The sequence below is a fragment of the Hemitrygon akajei genome, chromosome 5 (assembly GCF_048418815.1).
Source record: "Hemitrygon akajei chromosome 5, sHemAka1.3, whole genome shotgun sequence".
NCBI lineage: Eukaryota > Metazoa > Chordata > Chondrichthyes > Myliobatiformes > Dasyatidae > Hemitrygon > Hemitrygon akajei.
This window is the reverse complement of record NC_133128.1, coordinates 180,814,450-180,839,911: the sequence shown is the minus strand read 5'-3', so window position 1 is coordinate 180,839,911 and position 25,462 is coordinate 180,814,450. Positions and strand designations below refer to the sequence as shown.

The window sequence follows — 25,462 nt, the reverse complement described above, 5'->3', positions numbered from 1 at the left end:
TTGGTCACCTATCTACAAGAAAGATGAAATTAAGATTGAAAGAGTGCAGAAATGTTGCCAGGACTTGAGGACCTGAGTTATAGTGAAAGGTTGAATAGGTTACAATGTTATTCCCGGGAGCATAGAATGAGGAGAGATTTGATAAAGGCATACAAAATTATGAGGGGTAAGAACAAGGAGGCCTTTTCCACTGAGGTTGGGTGAAATTAAAAATAGAGATCATGGATTAAGTGTGAAAGGTGAAATGTTTAAGACACCAGGAGGGGGATCTTCTTCACTCAGACGGTGATGAGAGTGTGGAACACTGCTGATATTAAACACGAGAACGTGGTAACATCTAATGCATTAGAATATTAGGTGGACTGTAACATTTCTTACATGAATTTTGAATTACAATTTTGATATACGTTGTAATACAAGTGGCAGTCAATGTTATGAATGGCTGTTAAAGCTTAAGAGGTACATAAAAAGTAACATGGTTACATGGAGAGGTAAGGCAGTGAAAAGTGAAATTTCTAGATCAATGTGATAGCAGGGAGCCGGTATTAATGGGCAGAAATGTCCACCTTTGCCACAAGATCCTAAGAGCCAGGAGTACAGGTTTCATACTTGGTCTGGCAATCCAATGATTTAAAGCACAATTGATTTTTGGAGTCCTTTTAATTGAGTTCATATGTCTTCACTGTTTTTCAGGAAGACTACACTAATAGAATATTACTTTTCTTGGTATATCCTTACCACCTTAAATAAAAGATGAACAAAAATTATGCACATACTCCAACAATGTGCACGCCCTGGGAAAGGTTTCACTGCTAATGTAATAGTTTCTCTGTAGCTGCAGTGTTTGGGTTATGACTAGAGATAACGGGGGCTTTGGAATGTGCGCTATCCAATGAGGGGAGTGTTTTTTCTTTCTTCTGTGCCCAAGAGCAAGTGATTGGCAGTCTTTTGTTCAGCAGAAGATGGAGAGAGAAGATGCCGGAACGGAGAGATTGTAGACTGCAGGATGGAGTGGACTTGGAATGGGGCCAAGAATTGAAATCACCAGGGGGAAATTGATGGGAAACTAACGGACGGGAAAACCATGAGCTCCAACGTGCACATTTGGCTGTTACGTTAAAATGAGCCCTTTTTTTTGTTTTCTTTACTAACCCTATAGTCAAATTAAGAATTATAAAGCTCAATCGTTTAATTGCATATGGTGTACTGTCTGATACTTTGTGGTACTGACTAGTAACAGGGTAACACATCACACAGCATCCACACAAACAAGATTTCACAAGTTTGGAGGGGCTGGAGACTGTCTTCCCCTAGACACCGCCACCGGCCAAACCTGAGGGTTACAAAATAGATTGTAAAATTCAAGCCTATGTACAATTAGAAATTGAAGTATCACAATGTTCCAGTGAAAAGTTATGATTAATACAATAACACACAAGATTCTGCAGATGCTGGAAATCCAGACCAAAACACACAAAGTGCTGGAGGAGCAACCATGGAGAGGAATAAACAAGATAACATTTTGAACAAGACCCTTCATCAGCACTGGAAAGAACGGGGGAAGAAGCCAGAATAAGAAGGTAGGGGAGGGGAAGGAGCACAAACTGGCAGATGATAGCTAAAACCAGGTATGAGTGGTGGGTGGATGGGTGAGAGAGGGGATAGGTGGAAGAGATAAAGGTAGAAAGAATCTGATAGGAGAGGGCAGGAGATCATGGAAGAAAGGGAATGAAGAGAGATACGAGAGGGAGATGATGGGCCGGTTAGCAGTGAAGAGGGGAGAAAGAGAGAAGGGAGGGGGGAGAAAGTACTGTAAGTCAGAGAAATTGATGTTCATCCAATCAGGTTGGAGGCTACTCAGACAAGAATTTGAAATGATGCTCCTCCAACCTGAGTGTGGCTTTACTGTGACAGTAGAGAAGACCATGGTCTGATATGTTAGAATGAGAAGTTCAATTGAAATGCCACTGGCTAAATCCCTACTTTTTTGTGCTCAATTAAGTGGTCTCCCCAGTCTACACCGAGTATCATTGATATAGAGGAGGCCGCATTAGGACCACCGGATACAGTTTTGACCCCAAGAGAATCGCAAATGAAGTGTCATCTCACCTGGAAGGACTGTTTGGAGCTCTGAATGGAGGTAAGGGAAGAAGTGTAGGGACAGGTGTAGCACTTCAGAATTAGAATTAGGGTTATTATCACTGACACAACTGAAAGTTGTTGTTTTGCAGCTGCAGTACACTGCAATATACAGTTGCAAAAAAGTTTGTGAACCCATTGTAATTACCTGTTTCTCTGCATTAATTGCTCAAAAAATGTGGTCTGATCTTCATCTAAGTCACAACAATAGACAAACACAATCTGCCTAAATTAATAACACACAAACAGTTGTACTTCTTCTTAATACTGACTACACCATTTAAACAAACACGGTCTAGATTTTTTAAAAGTACGTGAACCTCTAGGGTAATGCCTTTGGCAAAAGCTATTAGAGCCAAATGTTCCAACAATGAGATGAGATTGGAGGTGTGGGTTGTCGAGGTGCATAATTTTTGTTCATCTTTTATTTAAGGTGGTAAGGATAATACCAAGAAAAGTAATATTCTATTAGTGTAGTCTTCCTGAAAAACAATGAAGACTTATGAACTCAATTAAAAGGACTCCAAAAATCAATTGTGCTTTAAATCATTGGATTGCCAGACCAAATATGAAACCTGTACTCCTAGCTCTTAGGATCTTGTGCCCTGCCCTATAAAAACACACAAAGTTACTTCTGCTCTTCTCAAGAAAGATCTATTTATGTGCACCATACCTCGGTCAAAACAACTTTCAGAGGACCTTAGAACAAGAACTGTAGAGATGCATAAAGCTGGAAAAGGCTACAAAGGCATTTCTAAAAACCTGCGTGTTCAATCAGGCCACAGTAAGAGAAATTTTCTATAGATGGAGGAAATTCAGTACTGCTGCTACTCTCCCTAGGACTGGACATCCTGCAAAAATCACAAGAGCACATATATGTGCAATGCTGAAGGAAGTGAAAAAGAACCCAAGGGTAACAGCAAAAAACCTGCAGAAATCTCTAGAACTTGTTAAAGTCTCTGTTCATGTATCCACTATAAGGAAAACACTGAACAAAAATGGTGTTCATCGAAATACACCACAGAGGAAACCACTGCTCTCCAAAATAAAAACATTACTTCATCTCTCAACTTTGGAAAGAACCACCTGGATATTCCACAATGCTTCTGGGACAATCTTCTGAAGGCAGGTAAGACAAAAGTTGACCTTTCTGGTAGAAATGCACACCACAATGTTTGGAGGAAAATGGGCACTGCATGCCAACACCAAAATCTCATTCCGTCTGTGAAGCATGGTGGAAGGAGCATCATGGCTTGGGGCTACTTTGCTGCCTCAGCATCTGGATAGCTTGCAATCGTTGAGGAAACAAAGAATTCAAAATTGTATCATGGCACTTTACAGAAGTGGTTCATCACCTGAAGCTTAACAGAAGTTGGATGATGCAACAGAACACTGATCCAAAACACAAGAGTAAATCAACAACAGAATGGCTTAAAAAGAAGAAAATTTGTGTGTTGGAATGGCCAAATCAGAGTCCAGACCTTAACCCAACTGAGATACTAAGGCATGAGTTGAAGAGGGCTGTTCATGTAATGTATCCCAGAAATATTGATGATGTGAAACAGTTTTGTGTGGAATAATTGTCTAAAGCTTTTGTATGGAATATTTCTAAAATTCCTCCTTGCTGTTGTGCAAGTCTGATCAGCTGCTACAGGAAACATTTGGTGGAGGTTATTGCTGCTAAAGGAGGTTCTATCAGTTATTAAATACAAGTGTTCCCATAATTTTTCCAGCCTGGACGATGAATAATTAAACAACGTATTCAATAAAGACCATAAGATATAGGAACAGAATTCAGCTATTCAGTCCATAGTCTGCCCCACCTTTCCATCATGGCTGATCCCAGATCCCACATCCCACTCAACCCCATACACCTGCCTTCTCACCATATCTTTTGATGCCCTGACCGATCAGGAAACTATCAACTTCTGTCTTAAATATACCCATGGACCTGGCCTCTACAGCAGTCTGGCAGAGCATTCCACAGATTCACTACTCTCTGGCTAAAAAAAAAAATTCCTCCTTACCTCTGTTCTAAAAGGTCACCCATCAATTTTGATGCTGTGCCCTCTATTTCTGGATACCCCCACCATAGGAAAGATTATCTCCATATCCACCCTATCTAGTCTTTCAACATTTGATAGATTTCACTTAAATCTCTTTGCATTCTTCTATATTCCAGTGAACACAGGCTTAGAACTGCCAAACGCTCCTCATTTGTTAACCACTTCATTCCCAGAATCATCCCCGTGAACCTCCTCTGGACTCTCTCCAATGACAACACATCCCTTCTGAGATATGGGACCTAAAACTGTTGACAATACTCCAAGTGCAGCCTAACTTGTGTCTTATAAAGTCTCAGAATTATCTCCTTGCTTTTATATTCTATTCCCTTTGGAATAAATGTCAACATTGCATTTGCCTTCTTTACCACAGACTCATCCTGTAAATTAACCTCTGGGAGTCTTGCATGAAGACTTAATTATGACTTAGATGAAGATCAGGCCACATTTTATCAGTAATTACTGTACCAGGTAATTGCAAGGAGTTCACAAATTATCTTGCAACTGTATACAGTATACAATAAATTATAAGAAACATGCATATAAATTGAATAAAGTAGTGTAAAAAGAGAGCAAAAATGGTGAGGTAGTGTTTGTTGCCCATTCAGGAATCTGATGGCAGAAGAGAAGAAGCTGTCCCTTAAATGTTGAGTGTTCAGGTTCTTGGATCCTCTTCTGTGGTAATAATAAGAGGGTTTGTCCTGGGTGGTGGGGTTCCTTAATGATGAATGCTGCTTTTTTGAGGCATCACTTTTTGTTAATGTGGAGACTCATGCCCATGATGAAGCAGGCTGAGATGGTGATGTAATCAATTAGAATGCTCTCCAATGTACATCTGTAGAAATCTGCTAGAGTCTCCTCAAACTCCTAATGATATATAACCACTGGTGTACCCTCTCTGTAATTGCATTAATATGTTGGACCCAGTATAAATCTTCAGAGATATTGACACCTAGGAACTTCAAGCTGCTCGACCTTTCCACTACCGACACCCCAATGCGCACTGATGTGTATTCCCTCAATTTTGCCTTTGTGAAGTCCACAATCAATTCCTTGGTCTTACTGATGTTGAGAGCAACATTGTTGTCGCTAAACCAGTCAATCCATTTCACTCCTGCACACCACCTCATCATCATCTGAGAATCTGCCAACAGCTGTGTATTGGCAAATCCCTTGCCCTGCTTGTGGGGCAAGTGCCAGAAGGGAGATCAGTGGGGAAGAATAAATGGACAAGGGAGTCACGTAGAGAGCAATCTCTACAGAAAGTAGAAAGTTGGCGGGAGGGTGAGGAAGGGGAAAAATTTTTAAAAGACAACTATATTAGCAACTATTTGCACTTATGAATAATTGGTTCAACTATTTTATAGAATTTATCCTCCAATAACTAGGGTAAGTTTGGATGCAAACAAATTTATAATTTTATCAATAAACCATTTTTCAAAAACTAAAACTCCTAGATACAACTAGATTAATGACATGAAAATATAAATTTTGATGCATCATTCAATAGGTAGTTTTCACTGGACATTTAATATTACCTTTATTGATTATCTGATCTTATAGAAATCAAGATTTCACTTAACCACTTTATGCTCTTTACCTAAACAAACATTTATTTAAAAAGTATGAGGCATTTTGATGTACTGTACAATCAGTTAATAAATTCTGCTGTTACACATGTATTTACCCCTTTTCACTTACATTTTATTTTCACAATGTTCTGCAATGTCAGTGTTCTGTGATTGCAACTAATCTGAGTTCAATTCACTTTTATTTTAAGCTAACAACAGGGTTCGGGCAGTTTCAAACAACACTGATGGCACATTTATTTAGCAATACAGCATGGATTAGGCCCTTCTAGCTGTGCTGCCTCAGCAACCTGAGACAAACCTGATTACCCCTAACATAATCACAGGACAATTTACAAAGGCCAATTAACCTACCCAGTACGTCTTTGGATTGTTAGAGGAAAACGGAGGACCGGAGAAAACCCATACATTTCATGGGGAGGGTGTACAGAGACTCCTTACGGAATGGCACAGGAATTGAACTCCGGACTGCCCAAGCTATAATAATGTTGTGTTAACCTCCACGCTAACATGACACCCATTAATCATTGCTACATATTGAAAAACAAATTTATAAATGAGTCTCAAACTTTAAAAGGCATGCTTGTTTAAATAGAAAGAAGGAATGGTTCTGAATGAAAGGCAAATAACCTTATATCATTTTGAACTTTCCAAAACCTCCAGCCCCAACTTTCAAAATAAATATTCTTCCAACTGCATTCCAACTCTGGTGTTCTGTTTGGTGTTGGATCCAACTGTTTAATTCTTAGATTAGACTGTTAAATGGTTACTTTCTTTGCAGTTTAACAATTAATAGTCTGCTTGTATTTTATATCATTATACAAGTAACTGCTTCCTAGTGGACACAGTATGTATATACTGCTGTTTAATATAACTCCTACTGGTCACACTGGTATAAATCTGGAAGCTTTTCTTGGTTGTGTATTATTTGAATAAGAGCTTTCTCATTAGTTAACTCTTATCTACAAATTTGAATAGAATTTTCTTTTTTGTAGTATAAAAGGAGCTGCACCATGAGGTAGAACGATCTTGGATCTTTTGAATCTCCCTCTCTTCAAATTGTTGACCTCTATCACTGTCTGTGTTCAACTCTCTTCTATTAATGTTTAACAAAATGATTGTGAAGCAACCAGTTTTGTGCCTTTTTCCTGACTTCTAAAAGAACCTCAGATTAAAGCATCAAAATCCAACAGTGGGGAACCAATTTGAATATCCCACACGAGAAATCCATTTGAATATTCTGCACAAGATTGATGCTTCGGGATTTATTTCAATGGGCAAAAATATCACCTGTGGAAGAGTTAGGAGGCTGTAGCAATTAATTAGCTTTTGGATTTCTTCAGTGATTCACCTCAAACCAGTCCTTTTGCTTTCTGATAGAGAACAGAGTCTTGTTACTGATGCTACTTATGATAGACTTCATGGCAGTCCAGAAAATTTGGAGCACCAATTGGTCATGGGTTGTCTGATTATCTGTGAAGTGTTACAAAGAATTCACCTGATGAAGCCTCTGAGAACTTCAACTTTTTTTTTGCGTATTTCTGTTTTCAGTTGCTTTGAGGTCACGCTAATGAATATAATGAAAATTTCGTGACACATGCTGGTGATAATAAACTTGATTCTGATAAACATTATTAAGTTATGCTACAGAACAAATGATGGATATAACAATCAATTTTTAAAAAAATTTATCTTGGAGGATTCACACATGAACCATGTGTTAGATTTCACCAGTTCCAGTCATCACATGAGTAGTAGGACACCTTAGAGCTCTTTTACTCAGACATGTGCCAGTGCCTGGACAGAGGTGTTGCAATAAAGTCTTATCCATGTCTCTCTGAAGTCATTCCCTCCCCTGGCCAAATATGCTTCGCCAGAGAATTGTACGTGTTCCTGGATCTGGCACAAAATCCACTTTGGCAGATTGAGTTGTTTCCCTCAGAGATATGGCCCAGTAGTTTTCCAAGGATTGTGTACATCATCCTTGGTCCTGTAATATGAATACATATGCCAAGGCCAGAGGCATGCCAAGAGTCACACCACAGTCCCATTTCAGAGCGTGTTAATGAAATGTCAGACTAACCCCTTTGTCATACAAAAACCCACCAAATGAAGATGCCATTCTTCTCATTGTTTGCCATTCCTGAAGATAAACCTGACATCCAGTTATTTAAGCTGTTTTAAAGTCTTACATAAGGTATTATGCAAATCTCAAAGCACCTAGATCTCTGTGCTATGATTGTAGAATAAAATTAAAATTTCTTCCTTGTAGGGACTTCAATTTCAGGAGTGCAAACTTCTGCACAATTTGTTTAATGTGGAATAGGCATTGCATATCAACTACATTACTACTTAATAAAGCAAAACTTTGTTCCAGCAAGAAGAGGGCCCAAAGCAACCAGAGACCAAACCTTACAAACATGAACACACACACATATAGATGCTCATCAGTGTGGGCTCAGGCACTAATACCTTTACCAACTGTCACTCATGTCCCACTGCCCCATAAATGATTCTTGATTTCAATAATGCTCTTGTTCTCTAACCTCTCCCACCCTCCCTGAGAACCCACCCTTCCAATTTTGGATGTTGTTTGTTGATGGGAATAGTGGGATAATAACTTGCTGAAAAGCTTAGCAAGATATTGGATTACTCTGAACTGACAGATTCAAACGGTCAAACTGATTTTCTGTTGCAAGGAAATATGATATACAGTACCTATAAATAGTATTCACCTCCCTTGGAAGTTTTATTGTTTTACAACATTGACTCACAGTGGATTTAATTTGGCTTTTTTTTTTAACAATCAGCAACAGAAAAAGACTCATTCAAAGTGAAAACTGACCTGTACAAAGTGATCCAAATTAATTATAAATTCAATCAATTATTTTGTGTTTTATCTAAGAATTCACCCCCCCCCCCCCTTTAATATGACACAACAAATCACACTGGTGCAGCCAATTAGTTTTAGAAGTCACATAATTAGTTAAATGGAGATCTGCTTTTGGAGACTGAGAGCAGGGAAGGTGTTTCAACTGACTGTGGTAAAAAAACAGCTGTATCTGGAAAGTCCAACTGCTGATGAGTCAGTATCCTGTCAAAAAACACTCCAAGCAACTCTGCAAAAAGGTTATTGACAAGCACATGATACAAGAAAATTTCCTAGTCACTGAATATCTCTTGGAGTACAGTTAAGTCAATCATCCAGAAATGATAAGAATTTGGCACAGCTGTAAATCTGCCTTGTGTAGGCCATCCTCAAAAACTGAATGACCATGCAAGCAGGGGACTAGTGAGGGAGGCCACCAAGACACCTATGGGCAACTCTGAAGGAGTTACAAGCTTCAGTGGCTGAGGTGGGAGAGACTACACTGCCCTGGTGCTTCAGTTGCAGCTTTATGGGAGAGTGGCAAAGAGTGAAAAAAAACACACATGAAATCTCAGTTTGCCGGAAGGCATGTGGGAGACTAAAGTCAGCTGGAAGGAGGTTCTATGGTCTGATGGAACCAAAATTGAGTATGATGGCCAGAAATCTAAAAAGCTTTGTTTGGTGTAAGTCAAACACCGCACATCATCAAAAAACACACAATCCCCACCGTGAAGTATGGTGGTGGCCGCATCATGCTGTGGGGATGCTTATGAAGATAGAGGATAAAATTAATGCAGCAAAATAAGGGAAATCCTGGAGGAAAACCTGATGCAGTTTGCAAGAGAACTGTGACTTAGGAGAAGATATGTTTTCCAGCGAGATGATGATCCCAAGCATAAAGCCAAAGCTACACAGGAATGGCTTTAAAACAAAGTTAATGCCCTGGAGCAGCCAAATCAGACTCCAGACCTCAATCCAATTCAGAATTTGTGGCTGGACTTGAAAAGAGCTGTTTGCTCATGACCCCCATGCAATCTTACAGAGCTTGAGCAGTTTTCTAAAGAAGAATGGGGGGAAATTGCAGTGTCCAGGTGTGCAAAGCTGATAGCGACATATTCACACAGACTCAAGGCCAGAAATGGCTGCCTACTACTAATTAGTGACTTGAAGGAGGTGAGGAATTATGCAAATAATTATTTTGTGTTTAATAACGGTAATAAATTTAGATCAATTTGTAGAAATTTGTTTTCACTTTAACATGAGACTTTTTCTGTTGATCAAAAAAGCCAAATTAAATCCACTGTGATTCAATGTTGTAAAACAATAAAACATGAAAACTTCCAGAAGGGGTGAATACTTTTTATGGGCACTGTATAAAGCCTCACTCTTTTGACTGTTCTTCTTCCCTTCACTTTCTGTATGAGGACCATCTCTCCAGTTTTCTTTTGGTCCTCAGTCTTCTTCACACATTCTGTATCACCTCGCTTCCAATTTCATCCATGCTCCCCATGCCAAATTCCATGAGAACCACAACTCTATCCTCCTCATGCTATACCTAAACAATATTTTCTCAACAACACAGGAAGGGATGTGCTCCACTTTGAAGTGACATTTTCAGGTTCACAAGTAATTGCCGTAGTAGGTTCTAGAAGCTCTACTGTCAGGAGCTTAAAAGGCACCCGGGTGACCCCTTCAGCTTTCTTCCTCCCCACCACTTGCACACACTTTCCAGCTACTATGCAGTAATTGTTTTTTTTAAATGCTGTTTCCTAAACTTGGAATTCCTTCCTTTGATATGGAAGACATAGGTGTAAAGGATTATTGCAAGTTAAATTTAAACTTTGTGTTGTAAAACAAAATTACTTTCTAAATATTAAAATTCAAGCTGTAAAGTTTCTGAACGTCAGTACATTGAGCATATCTTACAGCTAGCCAAGTCAGCAAACATCTTAACGGGGTGCCTGTTTTGTTTTATAAAGTATGTGTGCAAGCTTGCATGCACTGCAAGACTTCTTAAATCAGAACCATGTTTGTTATCACTGACGTATTTATGAGATGTTATTTTGCAGTACAGTACATCAAAACTGCAACAAGTTATAAAAAGATAACTAGTGCAGGAGGAGTAGTGTGGTAGTGTTCATGGATCAGTCAGAAATTTGATAGTTGAGGGGAAGATCGGCTCTGAAAACAGTAAATGTCAGCCTTCAGACACAGATACCTCCTCCCTGACGTTAGTACAGTCGACCTTCACTAATCTGACTACCTGTAATCCGGCTCCTTCAAAAAACCAGCACTGATTTCAAATTTTCAGCGCAACTGTAATTTCAAATTTCCCGGGCCACCATACCAAACTGCTGTGCATTGTTTTGGTTCCGCTAGATCTGTTCACGTGTTGGCGCACTCTTGTAAGTGCAGACAGGTGATTCCTGCTCGTTTTCCTGCATTTATTAATATCATTTGCGTGAGGAGCGTCCGCCCAGCACCCGCCCGTCTTACCCACCAGCGGCTGGGGAGCTGGCATGTGCTGGCTCGGTCCACCTTCTCGCCCGCCTGCTGGCATCGCCCAGCCAGCGCGCCGTTCTCTTCTGCCTATGACCTCAGATCAGACCCGCTGAATTTAAGCATATTACTAAGCGGAGGAAAAGAAACTAATGAGGATTCCCTCAGCCGAGTACCTGGCCACCTGGCGGTTGCATGAAATGTGATGTATAGAAAACCTCCTTTCTCCGATTTCTGCTTCTGCTCACCCAAATGTGCTGCAACCAATATCAACAGTTTTTGAAGAAATTGTTGTGCCAGTTTCAGCACCAATTCCTGATGCTTCACTCATTTTTCTAGATGAAGATGTTGATAATCCTGACAACCCCACACTTGCAGACATGTAACTTTGCCTAAAGGTATATTAAACAGCTCACTTTAGAAGTGTAAGTACTCAACTGTCCTGAGTAAGTTAATTCCTGTACCATTTATTTTATCTGTGCCTGTACGTTATATTACTTTATTAAAATTTCACTTGCTACTCATTTAATATTTCTGTTTCATTATTATCTAACTTGTACTGATTTACATGATATTTTAAAGGTAAGATGAGGCAGTTAGCTATTGCTTAATATGATCCTTCTGTAATTCGGCTTTTTCACTAATCCAGCACTCCTCAGGTCCCAATGGTGCCGGATTATAGAAGGTTGACCTTTACTGAAAAGAGGGCATGTTGTGGCATGTGAGGGTCTTTATTAATGGCTGCCACCTTTTTGAGGTAATGTAAGCTACCAGCTGGTTTGATATTGCAGAGGGTGAACAGTCTTAAGTTCCTCAGCATACACATCACCAAGAATCTCACGTGGTCCATACATACCAGCTGTGTAGTGGGAAAAAAAGCACATCTTTCACCTCAGACAGTTGAAGGAGTTTGGCATGAATCCCCAAATCCTAAGGACTTTCTACAGGGGCACAACTGAGAGTACCCTGACTGGCTGCACCACTGCCTGGTATGGGAACTGTACCTCCCTCAGTCGCAGGACTCTGCAGAGAGTGGTGTGAACAGCCCAGTGCATCTGTAGATGTGAACCTCCCATTATTCAGGACATTTACAAACACAGGTGTGTAAAAAGGGCCCAAAGGATCATTGGGAGCCCAAGTCACCCCAACCACAAACTGTTCCAGCTGCTACCATCCAGGAAATGGTACAACAGCATAAAAGCCAGGGCCAACAAGCTCCAGGACAGCTTCCTTCACCAGACCATCAGATTGATTAATTCACACTGATACAATTGTATTTCTATGTTATATTGACTGTCCTGTTGTACATACTATTTATTACAAATTACAATAAATTGCACATTGGATATTTAGACAGGGTCATAATGTAAAGATTTTAACTCATGTATGTGAAGGATCAAGAAATAAAGTCAATTCAATTCAAATTCAATTCCAGCATAATGTTCAAGTTTCATAAAATGCTGCCTGATTCTCTCCATGTGAAGAGCACAGATGTCCATTTCATGGCAGGAATAGGGGATTCAACTTTCATCTGGTGTAAATCTGAGCACAAACTCAAAAATCATATGGTGTTTTCCTGATTTACACTTTCAAATGCAAACTAAACTTATGAATTCCCAATTAGAATAAAAAAGTTATAATTTAACTAGGTTATCAAGAGGCAAACTTAGATTTCCAGAGTTTGTTTCTGTACATGTTTATTCATATAAAACTCTGATGGCTAATCAGAACTAAATATATAGAGAATCCCAATGACATGTGCAGGCAAACTACCGCTGTGCCTTTCAGATAAATTTTGCAAGTCAATTTTCCACTGAGGGGTACTCAGATTTTCTTACAAGCTGGGCCATTCCTGAGGGTAGACTGAAACACAGCCTTCTACTCAAGCCAGCACCACAGATGGTCCAGAACTGAAGCAAGTGTTTCCACAGCATGGAGCTGAATGGGGAAGTGCCAAACTCCATACATGCAAGCTCCATGACTGCCAATCTAATACTGCCTCAGATTAGATGTGATGCATATACAGTGGCCCTGTAAAAACAGATGAAAAATAATGAGGAGATAAGTGATGTTATTATTTTGATTTAATTGCTAATTTAAGAGCATCTGCAGGTTATTATATTATTTTTAATTATGAAGCCCAGAGTTTGAATTCCCCATCACCACTCTTCAAAAGGAATTTACAAAATTCACTCATAGCAGTGACTGAAACTGAGGATAAACTGCTAAGACAGTTAAGAGGGTTGTGAAACACAAGGCTAATATGGAAGCCTGGTGGGTACTTTTATAAGTTACTCAGCAGTCTGCTCCATCCTCTGCTTATGAGGAGCCGCAAGTGTGCTTCTGCTGCAGGGACCCAAGATTGTCAGCATCAAGGACTAGAGATTCCTAGGAATTTATGGGGATGATGCTTTTAAGTACATCTTAAGTTTCAGGAGGCTGGTGTCAGATATGTAAACAAGTTGGTCCCAATCCTGGAAGCTCTGGATGAAGTCAAAGAGCACTTATAAAAGAAAGTGCTCTGCCTACCAAACGAAGACAAATTGATCCTTGTTTGTGACTTCAATGTCAGTGTGAAGAGGGACTCGATCCTCTACCAAGGTGTGATCAGCAGGGAAGGAATAGGAACCAACTCTCCAACAGTGTCATTCTCTTGACAATAGGCACGAAGCATGGCTTTGTAATTAAACAGGCTATTATGACAAGGACCTCAGAACACTGCCGGTTTAAGGACTTGCACGTGCCAAGTTTGATTACTGTCTGAACAAGGGACTTAAAGATGATTATCACCTGTGCCATGACAAGCACCAATGACTGCTTAGACTGATGACTGCTGAATCTCCTCTATGACCTCTAACGACATAGCCTCAAAACAACAGCTGCATCACATGATGACCAATATCAAAGTTAAGAACAGGTAGCTCAACTCACTTAGTGCTATACCAACCCTGCCTGTAGGGATTGTCAGGTATTTACAGCTGCTCTGAAATCCATTATAATTGATACTTATAAGGAGACTTGGCCTCTCTATCAGGAACAATCAGGATGGAGAATGACGTAAATCAAGAATTATAAGTGCAAGTGATTCCGAGATTGGAAACTCCGTCATTCAAAAGGGGGGAAAAAAATGCTTTGACTATATGGACCAGAACCAGCAAACATAGTTAACCTGAAGATCAAACGAAGAGAGTAAAAAGAGACTCAAACATCTCACTGTATAATTTCTTTAGTGCAGAATACAGGATAAACACTAACAGACCTGGATATATTCCAGAATCAATAATTAGGATGAGGTTTAATATCACTGGCATATTCATGAAATTTGTTCTGTGGCAGTCGTACATTGCAATACATAATAAATATACTTTAATATCATTATTAAAAAAGTTAAATATGTAGTGCAAAAAGAGAAAAAAGTATTAACATAGTGTTCAAGGGATCAAAGTCCATTTCACTTACTACAAATTGTACAAATCATTTTTATCCATGTGATCAGGAACTATACACTTTCCTCTTTAATTGTTTTTATATAATAGTTTATAAATAAACTAACATTTCCTGCCTTCTTTAAAAACAATCAAGCTAAACATTTAGAGTATGGGTAAGCTGTCAACATTAATTTATTCATCTGTAAAGGGAATCTAGCCAAGGTAGAGTTATGCTACCTTAAGGCATTAATTGAGAAATACTCAGTTTTCATTGCACTCTTAAACACTAGTAGATCAGTTTTTTTTTTTTAAACACAAAGGAAAATGTCTCTGCCTTCATCAGAATTAATTACATTTTCATACAGTACTGTGCAAGTCTTAGGCACATGTAAAAAAAATTCTGTAAAGCAAAGATGATTTCAAAAATAATGAAATGAAAAGTTTCTAAATATCAAAAAAGTTATAAAGAGCAGTAGACAGTAAAAAAACACAAAATCAAATCAATAGGTACACTGGTGTGCAGTTTTATAAGAGAAAAATAAAAGTCGGCTGGTAGGTTGTTCTAAACATCTTGGAGAACTTGCCACAGTTCTTCTGCAGACTTTGGCTGTCTCACTTGCTTCTGCCTCTCCAGGTAATTCCAGACAGCCTCCATGTGATGTTGAGATCCAGGTTCTGTCATGCCATCTGGAACCATACAAAATTAATCTAGGGTGCCCAAGACTATTGCACCATACTGCAAGTTACAGCGGATTCCAGTTAATTGGGACACATTGGGGCCAGTACATTTCAGCCCAATTAAGCAGCTGCCCCAGTTAGCCAAAGATTCACAGAAATAGTTAAAACAGGTATTTAAAAAAAGACGAACTGATGCAATTATTTATTTAAATCAAATACAGGACTGAATTAATGCACTACCAGTAATACTACAGTATTGTAAAACTACTATCTTCCTATGGTTACTGGAAGAATTTATCCAGTGTATGCAATGAACAAAAATCAGTACAGCCAGTACAGATAATTGCAATATGCAATATTTATATGAACAATTGCAATCTCCAACCCTTCACTTTCATTGTAACATTCAAGATGATTGTCAATATCTTCATATTCTTTGTTGTTCCTAACCTGAAGCTGTGAAATTGTTTCATTTTCACTCCCTGCTGTTTCTGGCATCTCTAAGCCAGAATGATTGAAACCACAGTGAGCAAAACTGCTCAGAATAGTCTTACTGCTTATTTCGTACCAACCACCAGTGACAAAAATACAAAAATCACTTTTTTTTGAACAAAACAAATGCAACAGACACTTTAAAAACTGTTTGCTTTTAGCACTGTGTAGTTTCTAATGGCCACACAAGTGTAAGCGACTCATGCTTGTTAGAACCTATTCAGCAAGTCTCCTTTCCCAGTAGATCAGTAGTAGGTCCCTACTAAACGAAGGGAATCCTGGCAATTTTCTCAATGTGTTTTTGTTCTTTAAGATTTACCACAAATGAGAAGCTACTCTGATTAAATGATGGCCTAATTAACCAGAATCCACCATATTATGTTTAAGCTCCTCTTTGGGCTTGTCCCACCTCTAACTCTCCTGATTCCATAACCCTGTAATGAGATATAAAAGGAAAGGGGCTTGAAGTCTGGATAGAGAAATGTGAAATCAGGCAAGCATATATCGGCTTGATCCTGGTTTCCCAATTGCACGGAAGTCTGTGGTGTCTTAATGAACAAAATTTACTACTGCAAGCATACTCACAACAGACCAACAGCACATCTAACCACTCAAAACAAAGAGACTGGAGAGGTTAAAAAGGTAAGCAAGAGCAAGTTCAATCCTAGTGTAACTGCCCCCTTCCCCCCACAAAAGTGTTTGCACTACTCTGCATATTCTTCCTCACACTGATATCCTACCATGCAAACATCAACTTGACTTTTGATCACTGGCCAAATAATGGAATGCAATACACATTGATCTTCTTAGACATCAAACAAATTCAATCCGGCCAAGTACAGTCAGTGAAACCAGTACTTCTGCATTTCACATTCAACAGGAAGAATTCTAGGGAGTGCACTTTAAAAGGGAAGATTGGCTGAAGGAACAAAAGGAGTGCCCGTGCCTTGAGGTTTGAAGCATATTGCCCATTATACCAGAATCAGGAAAATACAGCAAGACCAGTATTTTTCTAATAGCATTTCCTGGCAATGTTTGGTAAAACTGGCAAAATCTTCAGGTGGCAGGTAAGATTACTTAACTTAAAACTGTGTTAATCAACTATTTTAAATAGAAAATAATGACTAACCCTGGAGATTATTTTTAAAAATGGCTAGCTGTCCCCGCCTTTCCCTGGTTAGGCAAAAAATTATTTATGCATGGGGAAAAATAGACAAGTCCTAACTAAAGTCTTAATAGTTCACTTATTGCTAAGACCTGTAGGCTTTATCATTGTCAACCATTCCAAATTCTGGAATGATACCAATCAGAACAAATATAATTAAATTTTGGAACTCCTGTTATTTTGGTTCAATATATCCTAGTTTATTATTTCAAGAAAAGAAAGGTTTCATTGTCTAAAGGAAAACAATTTTCAGTCTTTTCAAATACAAGCCATCTTCTGGTCACAAATTCCTGATATATGGATAACCCTTCATAGGAATGAGCTCCAAAATGCTATTAAATTCAGAAGACTGATGTACATGCATTTCTTCTTATGAACAGTAGAGCTAGTTTCCTATCACTCCTGACGAAGGGTCTCGGCCTGAAACGTCGACAGTGCTTCTCCCTATAGATGCTGCCTGGCCTGCTGCATTCCACCAGCATTTTGTGTGTGTTCCTATCACTCTACCAGTTTTAGTAATTGCTCTTATCAGTCCAATGTGCTTCAGATACCATTCATTAGAGCACTATGGAGATATGGTTACCATAATCAAATTATTTGTTTATTTTCCAACTTGTGGACAAAATAGACTTAAGGATGTCTGTGAAAATGGAATCTGTTCATTAGGCAAGGAGAGTCTATAATTGAAGCCACATACACAAAGCTACCTTCATCATTAACCTCTACAACTTAAAAGGCAAAAATAACCTCCTTTGGTGTTACTCCTGTAAACGTATCAAAAATTCCCTATTAGTAAAACAGAAGAGCATTACACTTTGGCTTGTAGTAGGTTAAAGTAAATAGCATCAAGAACTTGTACCATTCAGTGCTGCAAAGCTAGGTCTGCAGTTACAAAGTTGGTGAACTATACAGTAAACAATGGTTAATAAACGTTTACAGAGAAGAAAAACTAATGAGCTACTTCCAATAAAACAGGATCTTTTCAAGAAAAATGCAGAGAATGAAATCAAACTTGCATATTTGTTTTACTGTCAACTGTAGCAGTGAAGTCACGAAGTTTGAATGGTAATTGAATTATCTTCATTTCAGTGAGCGCTAAGAATAAAACTACATACAGGGTATGAATAAATGTAGATGTTAAGTTTTCGGAGGTGGGAGTAACAGAGTCAACACACTATTGATAATAATTTAGGGTTTTTTGTCAATGTGTTCCTTAACAAATTGAGATTTCTTTCATTTTTCTATTTGTAGTATCAAAATACAAACTGGGAGTATATTAAATGTAATGCTGCTATCCATTGAGATTATACAAGTAACAAGATAACTTAAACATGTTTCTTTGGAAATGAGATGTAAAAATTAATCGTAATTGATAACATCAGTAGCTGTGGTGTCAGATCTAAATCTCTGCTATTTTGAGACAATATCCACTCCAAGTGGATCACTTAATGAACTGGACAAATTTCAGGGAAGTGCTTCTGGTGGCTGAAATTCAAAAAGATTTACAGTAAACCAGTTATAAAACACAAATCCATCAGGCATCACCCTAACTCGTCACAAAGTATTGATAGAATAGCATAAGAAAGTGCCCTGTTTGATCATTAAAAAAGTCAAATCTCATTTTTAAGGCAGCAAGGGCAGAAACAGAAATACCACACAAAACTTTGTTAATTTTTAAATTTTACTTCTTTAAGTGGCACAAACAAATTCTTGCAGAAAAATACATGTGCTAAAGTAACCAATATTACATTCATAGATACGGCTTCCCAGAAATGAACTATGCAGTTCCTGGTGTTTTAAACTGGTATTTTGCCAAAATTGAAACGGTTTACACCCAAAAAAAAAGATGCTACCATCAAATAAATTTAGCTGGTACTCTAATATTAATTGATAAATAGTCAGATACAACAGCAAAACACAAGCGATGCAAGTGTGTGAGTATACAAACAAATAGTTGGCACTAACTTGCAGAATGCTTATAAATGAAAAAATAATAATCACAAACATAGATATGAAATGAAAAGCAATGGTAAACAGCTGGCAACAGAGCCAGAGAGTTCTTTGAAAAAGCCAATTAAGATATTTTTATCCAGGTTGGATGAATATGGAGATTACACTGATTTTTTCTCTCTAAATTTTCCTCCTAAATTTCCCCTCTGTCTTCCTCCAAGAAGTCTTAATTCCATTCCTCCCTAGGTTTTGCCAATCTGTAAAACTTTCCCTTTGCGGACAATCTGAAATGTTACCAAGTTCAGTTTCTTTTGATGCCATCTAAACCACTATGCACATCCATTTACTCAGTGTTTTTGTTTCATATTGTTCTTTATTCTTACTAAAATAGTACAAAATTATTAAACAAATTTTAGTTTGATCACTTGGATCTTAAATTTCAAGTGGTATCATTTCATAATGCAATGCTCTTTTGTTACAAGCAAACAAAACAATGGTGATGTCAGTGCTCAGTATTTATGGACCAAAATAAAAAACCTGTTTGCAACTAACATTCAGATAATCCTTTGGCAGTTGACTAATAAAGTAAGAAATAAAAGTCAAATTGGAATCAGGAAGCATGCTAAAGATTAATAATCATTCTCCAAAAGTTTAGAAATTTTAGATCAGATGCTGCTTTATTTTATGACAATGCTAAAGCTATCCCACCAAGCAAGATAATTTACCAATTCCTCTTTACTACGTTGAAGATCACCCTGCTTGAAATGACATATTAATTTTATGAATACAATTTTAACTGCAGGTCTCCATTATTCATTCCATTCTTTTACCGATAAATGTATTTTGTTTCCCCAAACTTTTTGCTTTACAATAGCTCAAGGTACAATGGTTGCCTATGAAGGCTGGGATAGTTAATTGAGCTTTTTAAATCACAATCTTCAGGCTGAGCATTATAAACACAAGAGAATGGAGAATTTCTACCATATCCAAAAGGAGATGCTAAAAATCTACAAGGCCTGTATAAGAAGTGTAACAACACATGGAACAGCTATTGTTAATCCCCAACAATGCCTTGCATTCATGACAGCCAGGGTGTAGCACTGAGGCCTGCATCTGAACACTAAGTAATTGCACCACCCAATATAGCCCTATCTGGTCCTCACTGGCAGCCTCTGCACAATGCCTCATTGATACCCTCTATCATTATTTGACAGACACAGAAAAACACTGGTGAACAAGCTGAAAAGTGACCAATAGTTTAACAACTTTATTCATAAAAATATATTCTTTGGAACATTCTCAAAAACTATCTGAAGCACAAACCTCAAATGCTGCAAGTTTCTTTTAAAATTCAGAGTTTTAAGAAATCCATTTCAGAAGATGCTCTCCAGAGCTCAGTATATCAAGTTAAACAAGATTGCTTCAGGTTCTGTAAATTATGGATGCAGACTAAATTTTAGGAAAGTGCTATTTTGATCACTTTCAAATGAATTGGAATGGAGAATAGTTAGAAATAATTCTGGCAATTAGCTCAGTAGAAGCAAACCACTCCCACCTTACTGTAGTGGTTGCATTACATTCCTAGAAAACCATTATTTTCTATAATGTGAACCCACTGTTCTCCATTAACTCCCATATTATAAACAAACATACATTTTTACAAGATGTTGTTTTCCCCTATATTACACTGTTCTAATCAGATGACAAAGTGATCCACAAACAAGAGACACTTCCGTCCATGGCCTCCTCTACTGCTGCAATGAGACCACACTCAGGTGTGAGGAGCAACACCTTGTACTCTGTCTGGGTAGCTTCCAACCTGATGGCATAGACCATAAGACACGGGAACAGAATTAGGCCATTCAGCCCATCAAGTCTGCTCCATCATTCTATCATACCTGATCCCAGATCCCACTCAACCCCATACATTCGCCATATCCCTAACAGTTCAGGAAACGATCAACTTCCGCTTAAAATATATCCACGGATCTGGCCCCCACCTCAGTCTGTGGCAGAGCATTACACAGATTCACAACTCTCTGGCTAAAAAGATTGCTCCTTGCCTCTGTTTAAAAGATTACCCCTCAATTTTGAGGCTGTACCCTCTAGTTCTGGATACCCTCACCATAGGAAACATCCTCTCCACATCCACCCTACCTTCTCCTTTTCAATACAGGCTTCCCCCGCATTCCAAAGGTAGACCTTTCCTATGAAACTGTTTGTAAACCGAAATGCCGTAAAGCGAAGAAGCAATTACCATTAATTTATATGGGAAAGATTTGAGTGTTCCCAGACCCAAAAAATAACCTACCAAATTATACCAAATAACACATAAAACCTAAAATAACACTAACATATAGTAAAAGCAGGAATGATATGATAAATATACACCCTATATAAAGTAGAAATATTGTAGGTACAGTGTAGTTTCACATATCAAAATCGGCACATACACGCATGTGCGAACAACTGCCCACACAAGGCTTCATGGTCATTGTAGTCTTTCTTGGGTAAACACACGTATAAAGCAGGCGTCTTTTTTTCGTAAAAGTGAAAATCCTCTTTGGTTAGCGAAAACAGGTACTAATGTAGGTCTTTTGTAACAGCGAGTTGTTGTAAAGTGAACTTCGAAAAACGGGGGACACCTGTATTCTGTAGGTTTCAATGAGATCTTCCCCCCTCCCCAAATTCTTCTAAGTTCCAGTGAGTACAAGCCCAAAGCTGCCAAACGCTCCTTATATGTAAACCCCTTCATTCCCGGAATCATCCTTGTGAACATCCTCCAGACGGTCTCCAATGACAACACAACATTTCTGAGGTATGGGGCCCAAAACCCCTGACAATAACATGAACATAGATTTCTCGAAGTTCCACTAACTGCACCCCCCCACCCACCATTCCGCATACCCATTTCTCTCTCCCACCTCGTCTCCTTACCTGCCCATCACCTCCTTCTGGTAATCTTCCCCCTTCCCTTTCCTCCATGGTCTTCTGTCCTCTATCAGAATTTCCCTTTTCCAGCCGTTTATCACTTTCACTAACCAACTTCCCAGCTCTTTACTTCACTCCACCCTCTCTCCCAGTTTCACCACTCACCTACCACCTTGTACTTCTTCCTCCACACCCCCCCCCCTTTTTACACTGACTTCTCCCCTTCCTCTCCAGTGCTAATGAAGGGTCCTGGTCTGAAACGTCAACTGTTTACCTTTTTCCATAGATGCTGTCTGGTCAGCTGAGTTCCTCCAGCATTTTTGTGTATGTCAAATGTGACTGCCATTTAATTTAATATTCAACATTAACATTAGATTTAGGGATAAACAAATCTTGTGCAAAAGAAACAAATGTCAATTTTTAGTTTTAATCACCCTCATTGCATTCTTTGGCGAGGCATTTCTCTGACGTGCAAGGCTAATTGGGATAGGAACGTGAAGAAAGGTGGTGTAGGAGATCAGTAGGGTTAAGGGTTAAAACAGAGTGATTTTGTGTAAGTGGTAAAAGGCAGAGGGACTACTTTAAGGAGCTGACCATGGCTACTGCAGCTCTCCACAATGCAGCCAGAGACAATACTTTGAATATTAAGAGTGTGTTGTTCATACCCTTGGACTAGAGGAGGTACAGCAGAGGGGCCTGGACTGCCAACACAATTGATACTATATCCAAATCTTATTGCCTCACTACTGGAAGACCAAAAACAGACTGAATTTAGCTTTTCACAAGAGTGAATTTTATTCTACATCTCACAACTTTGGGTAATCACTTGTGAATTCTCAAGGATGAGTTTCTGTAATCTGAATGGCTGCAAATGCAGGTGGGTGTGGGGGGCGGGGAGGTTCACCTGCACTTATAGTTCATCAGTTCAGTATTTACAGAACAGTATAATTCAGGAGATGATAAAGCAAGAATGTTAAAAATCAAGCATTGCCTTTATGCTTAGAACGAAATGAAATTAATCAAAATTGTACACAACTATCATACCTGTTCTTTGACTGAAGCCAAAATGGTGGTTGCTGTCGTCTCAGACTCCATTCCTAGATGAGTGGGAGGCTTCCCACATGGGAAGCAGCCCCTATTCCATCAATCCAAAGCTGTTGACATGTTCCCTAAAAATTAAGAAACATTCATTAATTCTTTAAAAAGATTATTTCCCTGATAATCAGAACTCAATAAGCATATTATTTCTAAACAGCAATTCAATTGATTAAAAAAGCAGATTTCCCCCTTCTTGCATAGTTGTTTCACTCTAAACACATTTGAGTAAACCATAACAAGCTAAAGATATTTGCATACCTTCCCAGGAAGGTCTACTATGATGGACCTTTATAGCCTGCATTCATGACCTCTTTTTGTTACTTCATGTACTCTTTTCCCAGTATACTCAATTCCTTTAGAGAATGCATGTCTCACCACAAACATCAGGACCTCTTTTCCATCCCCTAAAGCCCAGCTTGTGGTAACCAGCCACCAACATGAACAAAAGCAGTTCATCTTGTGAAATTCTGACAATGCCCGAAGATTCCAGTACAGAATACCCATTATGTTTTTTTGAAGTCAGGATAATGAATAATTTATAGGGAAATTTGCAGGTAATTGTGTTTGTACATATCTATGTGGAGATAAGAGCCTGCAGGTTTGATTAGCCACCATTTAACATGACAGGTAACTGCAGTACAAGTTGTTGTTGGTTCAAATTGCAGTCAGAATGAAGTGGATCAACAAGTGATGAATTGGCACCAACAGGTTGCGACATACTAAAGGGTGTTGAACTCCAACTGATACTGATCTTATAATCATTCAGGCAAAAAGTGAACAATTCCATGGCATTCCTGACCTGCTTTCTGGAAAAGGTTATGGAGATATGGTAGGCATGTGACTTACCACGAGATACCAAGACTCTGACCTGCTCTTGTCGTTGCAGTCTTTGGAGGGGAGTAAATGACGTGAAATTGCTGAACTACTCGGCTGCTGAGGCAGCATCTGCAGAGAGAAAAGCAGTATTATAGTTTCAGCTTTATGACCTGAATCACAAGTGATGATAATCAGCTCTGATGAAAACTCCTCCAGCTGACCACTTCACTAAGTACTTTAAATATTCTGGTTTTTTAAAAAATATTTCAGGTTTCCAGCATCTGTAGTATTTTGCTTTCATAAGGCTGGCCTTATTTAGCTTCTGGTTGATAATGATCTCCTTTGGATATTAGGGGATTAAATGATGGTAATGCCATGGAATATCAGGAGGTATAAATTCTTTTTTGATTACTACAATTCTTTGGCACTTGGGACACTTATTATTTATCTCTCAAATCCAAACTGTCTACATAGTGGTGCAACTCCTTCAAGATGCCAATACAAATTGTGTGTAATCACAAGTGAGCAGCCTTACTTCCAATGCAGAGTCATTGATGAGGCAGGCCAACTTGAGGTACTTCCAGAGTCAAGACAGCCAACAACCACAACCCATCTTTCATCTGAGAACATGAATCTTACTAGTGAAGAACTTTCACCTTGTTTCCCATTTAACAACAGGTTTTGCAAGGGTTCTTAGTTCACCTGTCACAATCAAATGCTATTGCAAAGACATTGATCATCTCCTTTGAATCCAGATCTTATACCCAAATTTTCAGTGATCAGTTGTTAAATGTTGACAAGCAGGTGACTGAGAATAAACACTCTATATCACAATCAACATCACGTTTTATCAATAAGATACAGTCTAAATTTCTTTTGTTGATAGAACAGAACTAATTTTCCTTTGTGCAGGTGCTGGAATTACAATTATACAGATTAAAGCTAACTGTGTGTAGTCCAGGGATCTATTTCTACAGCAGTATAGATTATCAAGTACTCGGGTGTTGCTTTTTGACAACATGGAAGTGAAGTAAATTATCTTCAGGTGTGATTTCATTCAAAGGCCAAGAAGATTCATCCCTGAAGACTTCTAGATGAAGATGAATGCAGGCCTATCTTTGGATCTCAAAGACTGGGCCATTTGATCATTTGGATGATATGCATGTTTCTGTGCCAATAACTATAGTTATAAACTTCCAATGACAACCAGATGAATTAGTACTGCAGAAGTAAGGCAGTCAAGTTATTTGGTTAATTAGCCAGCTCCAGACACTAGAATGTCCTGCCACAGATAACAGGCTGCCCACACTCTACTGGGAAGCATTGACCCCTACCTTATTTGCTTCTGAGACATTGCACCTTCAGTCCTGATATAGCGATGTCATCTTCAAAATCTTCCAAATCTAACAACAGATTAAAGTCCCTTCCCAGGCTAAGATCCATGCTCTGATTACACAAATTTGGCTCAAATTGTTTGTGAACCCAACACTAGATTCCCAAAACAAATTCAGTATTCTGAGCACCATCACCAGAAGAGATTCCCAGATGAACGTGAGAATAAAAAAAAACGATTTCAAATTTCTTGTGGCCACTCAAATTGGGAGGTCAATATTTATTCTGGCACCAAGAACTCATGTCTCTTTGTATGCAGAACACCAATGAAAAAAGGCAGAGGTGTCCATCTGCCACTTCACATACCCCCTGCATCACCTGTGATTGTATGCAGCTATACTGTTGACCAACTG

The 25,462-nt window shown here is 38.7% G+C and overlaps 1 protein-coding gene across 7 annotated transcripts in view; it reads right to left on the bottom strand.

Moving 5' to 3' along the window:
- pkp4 (plakophilin 4) overlaps positions 1 to 25,462 on the bottom strand; it is a 191,019-nt gene that overhangs the window by 125,864 nt on the left and 39,693 nt on the right. For 6 of the 7 annotated variants that reach the window (XM_073047360.1, XM_073047363.1, XM_073047364.1 and 3 more), the window contains exons 2-3: positions 23,748 to 23,846; positions 22,848 to 22,972 (exon numbers count right to left, since the gene is read on the bottom strand). In XM_073047360.1, coding sequence (XP_072903461.1) covers positions 22,848 to 22,898 — 51 coding nt within the window. In that variant the 5' untranslated portion in view covers positions 22,899 to 22,972; positions 23,748 to 23,846. The remainder of the gene's footprint in view (positions 1 to 22,847; positions 22,973 to 23,747; positions 23,847 to 25,462) is intronic. The other variant, XM_073047361.1, reaches the window with a different exon arrangement.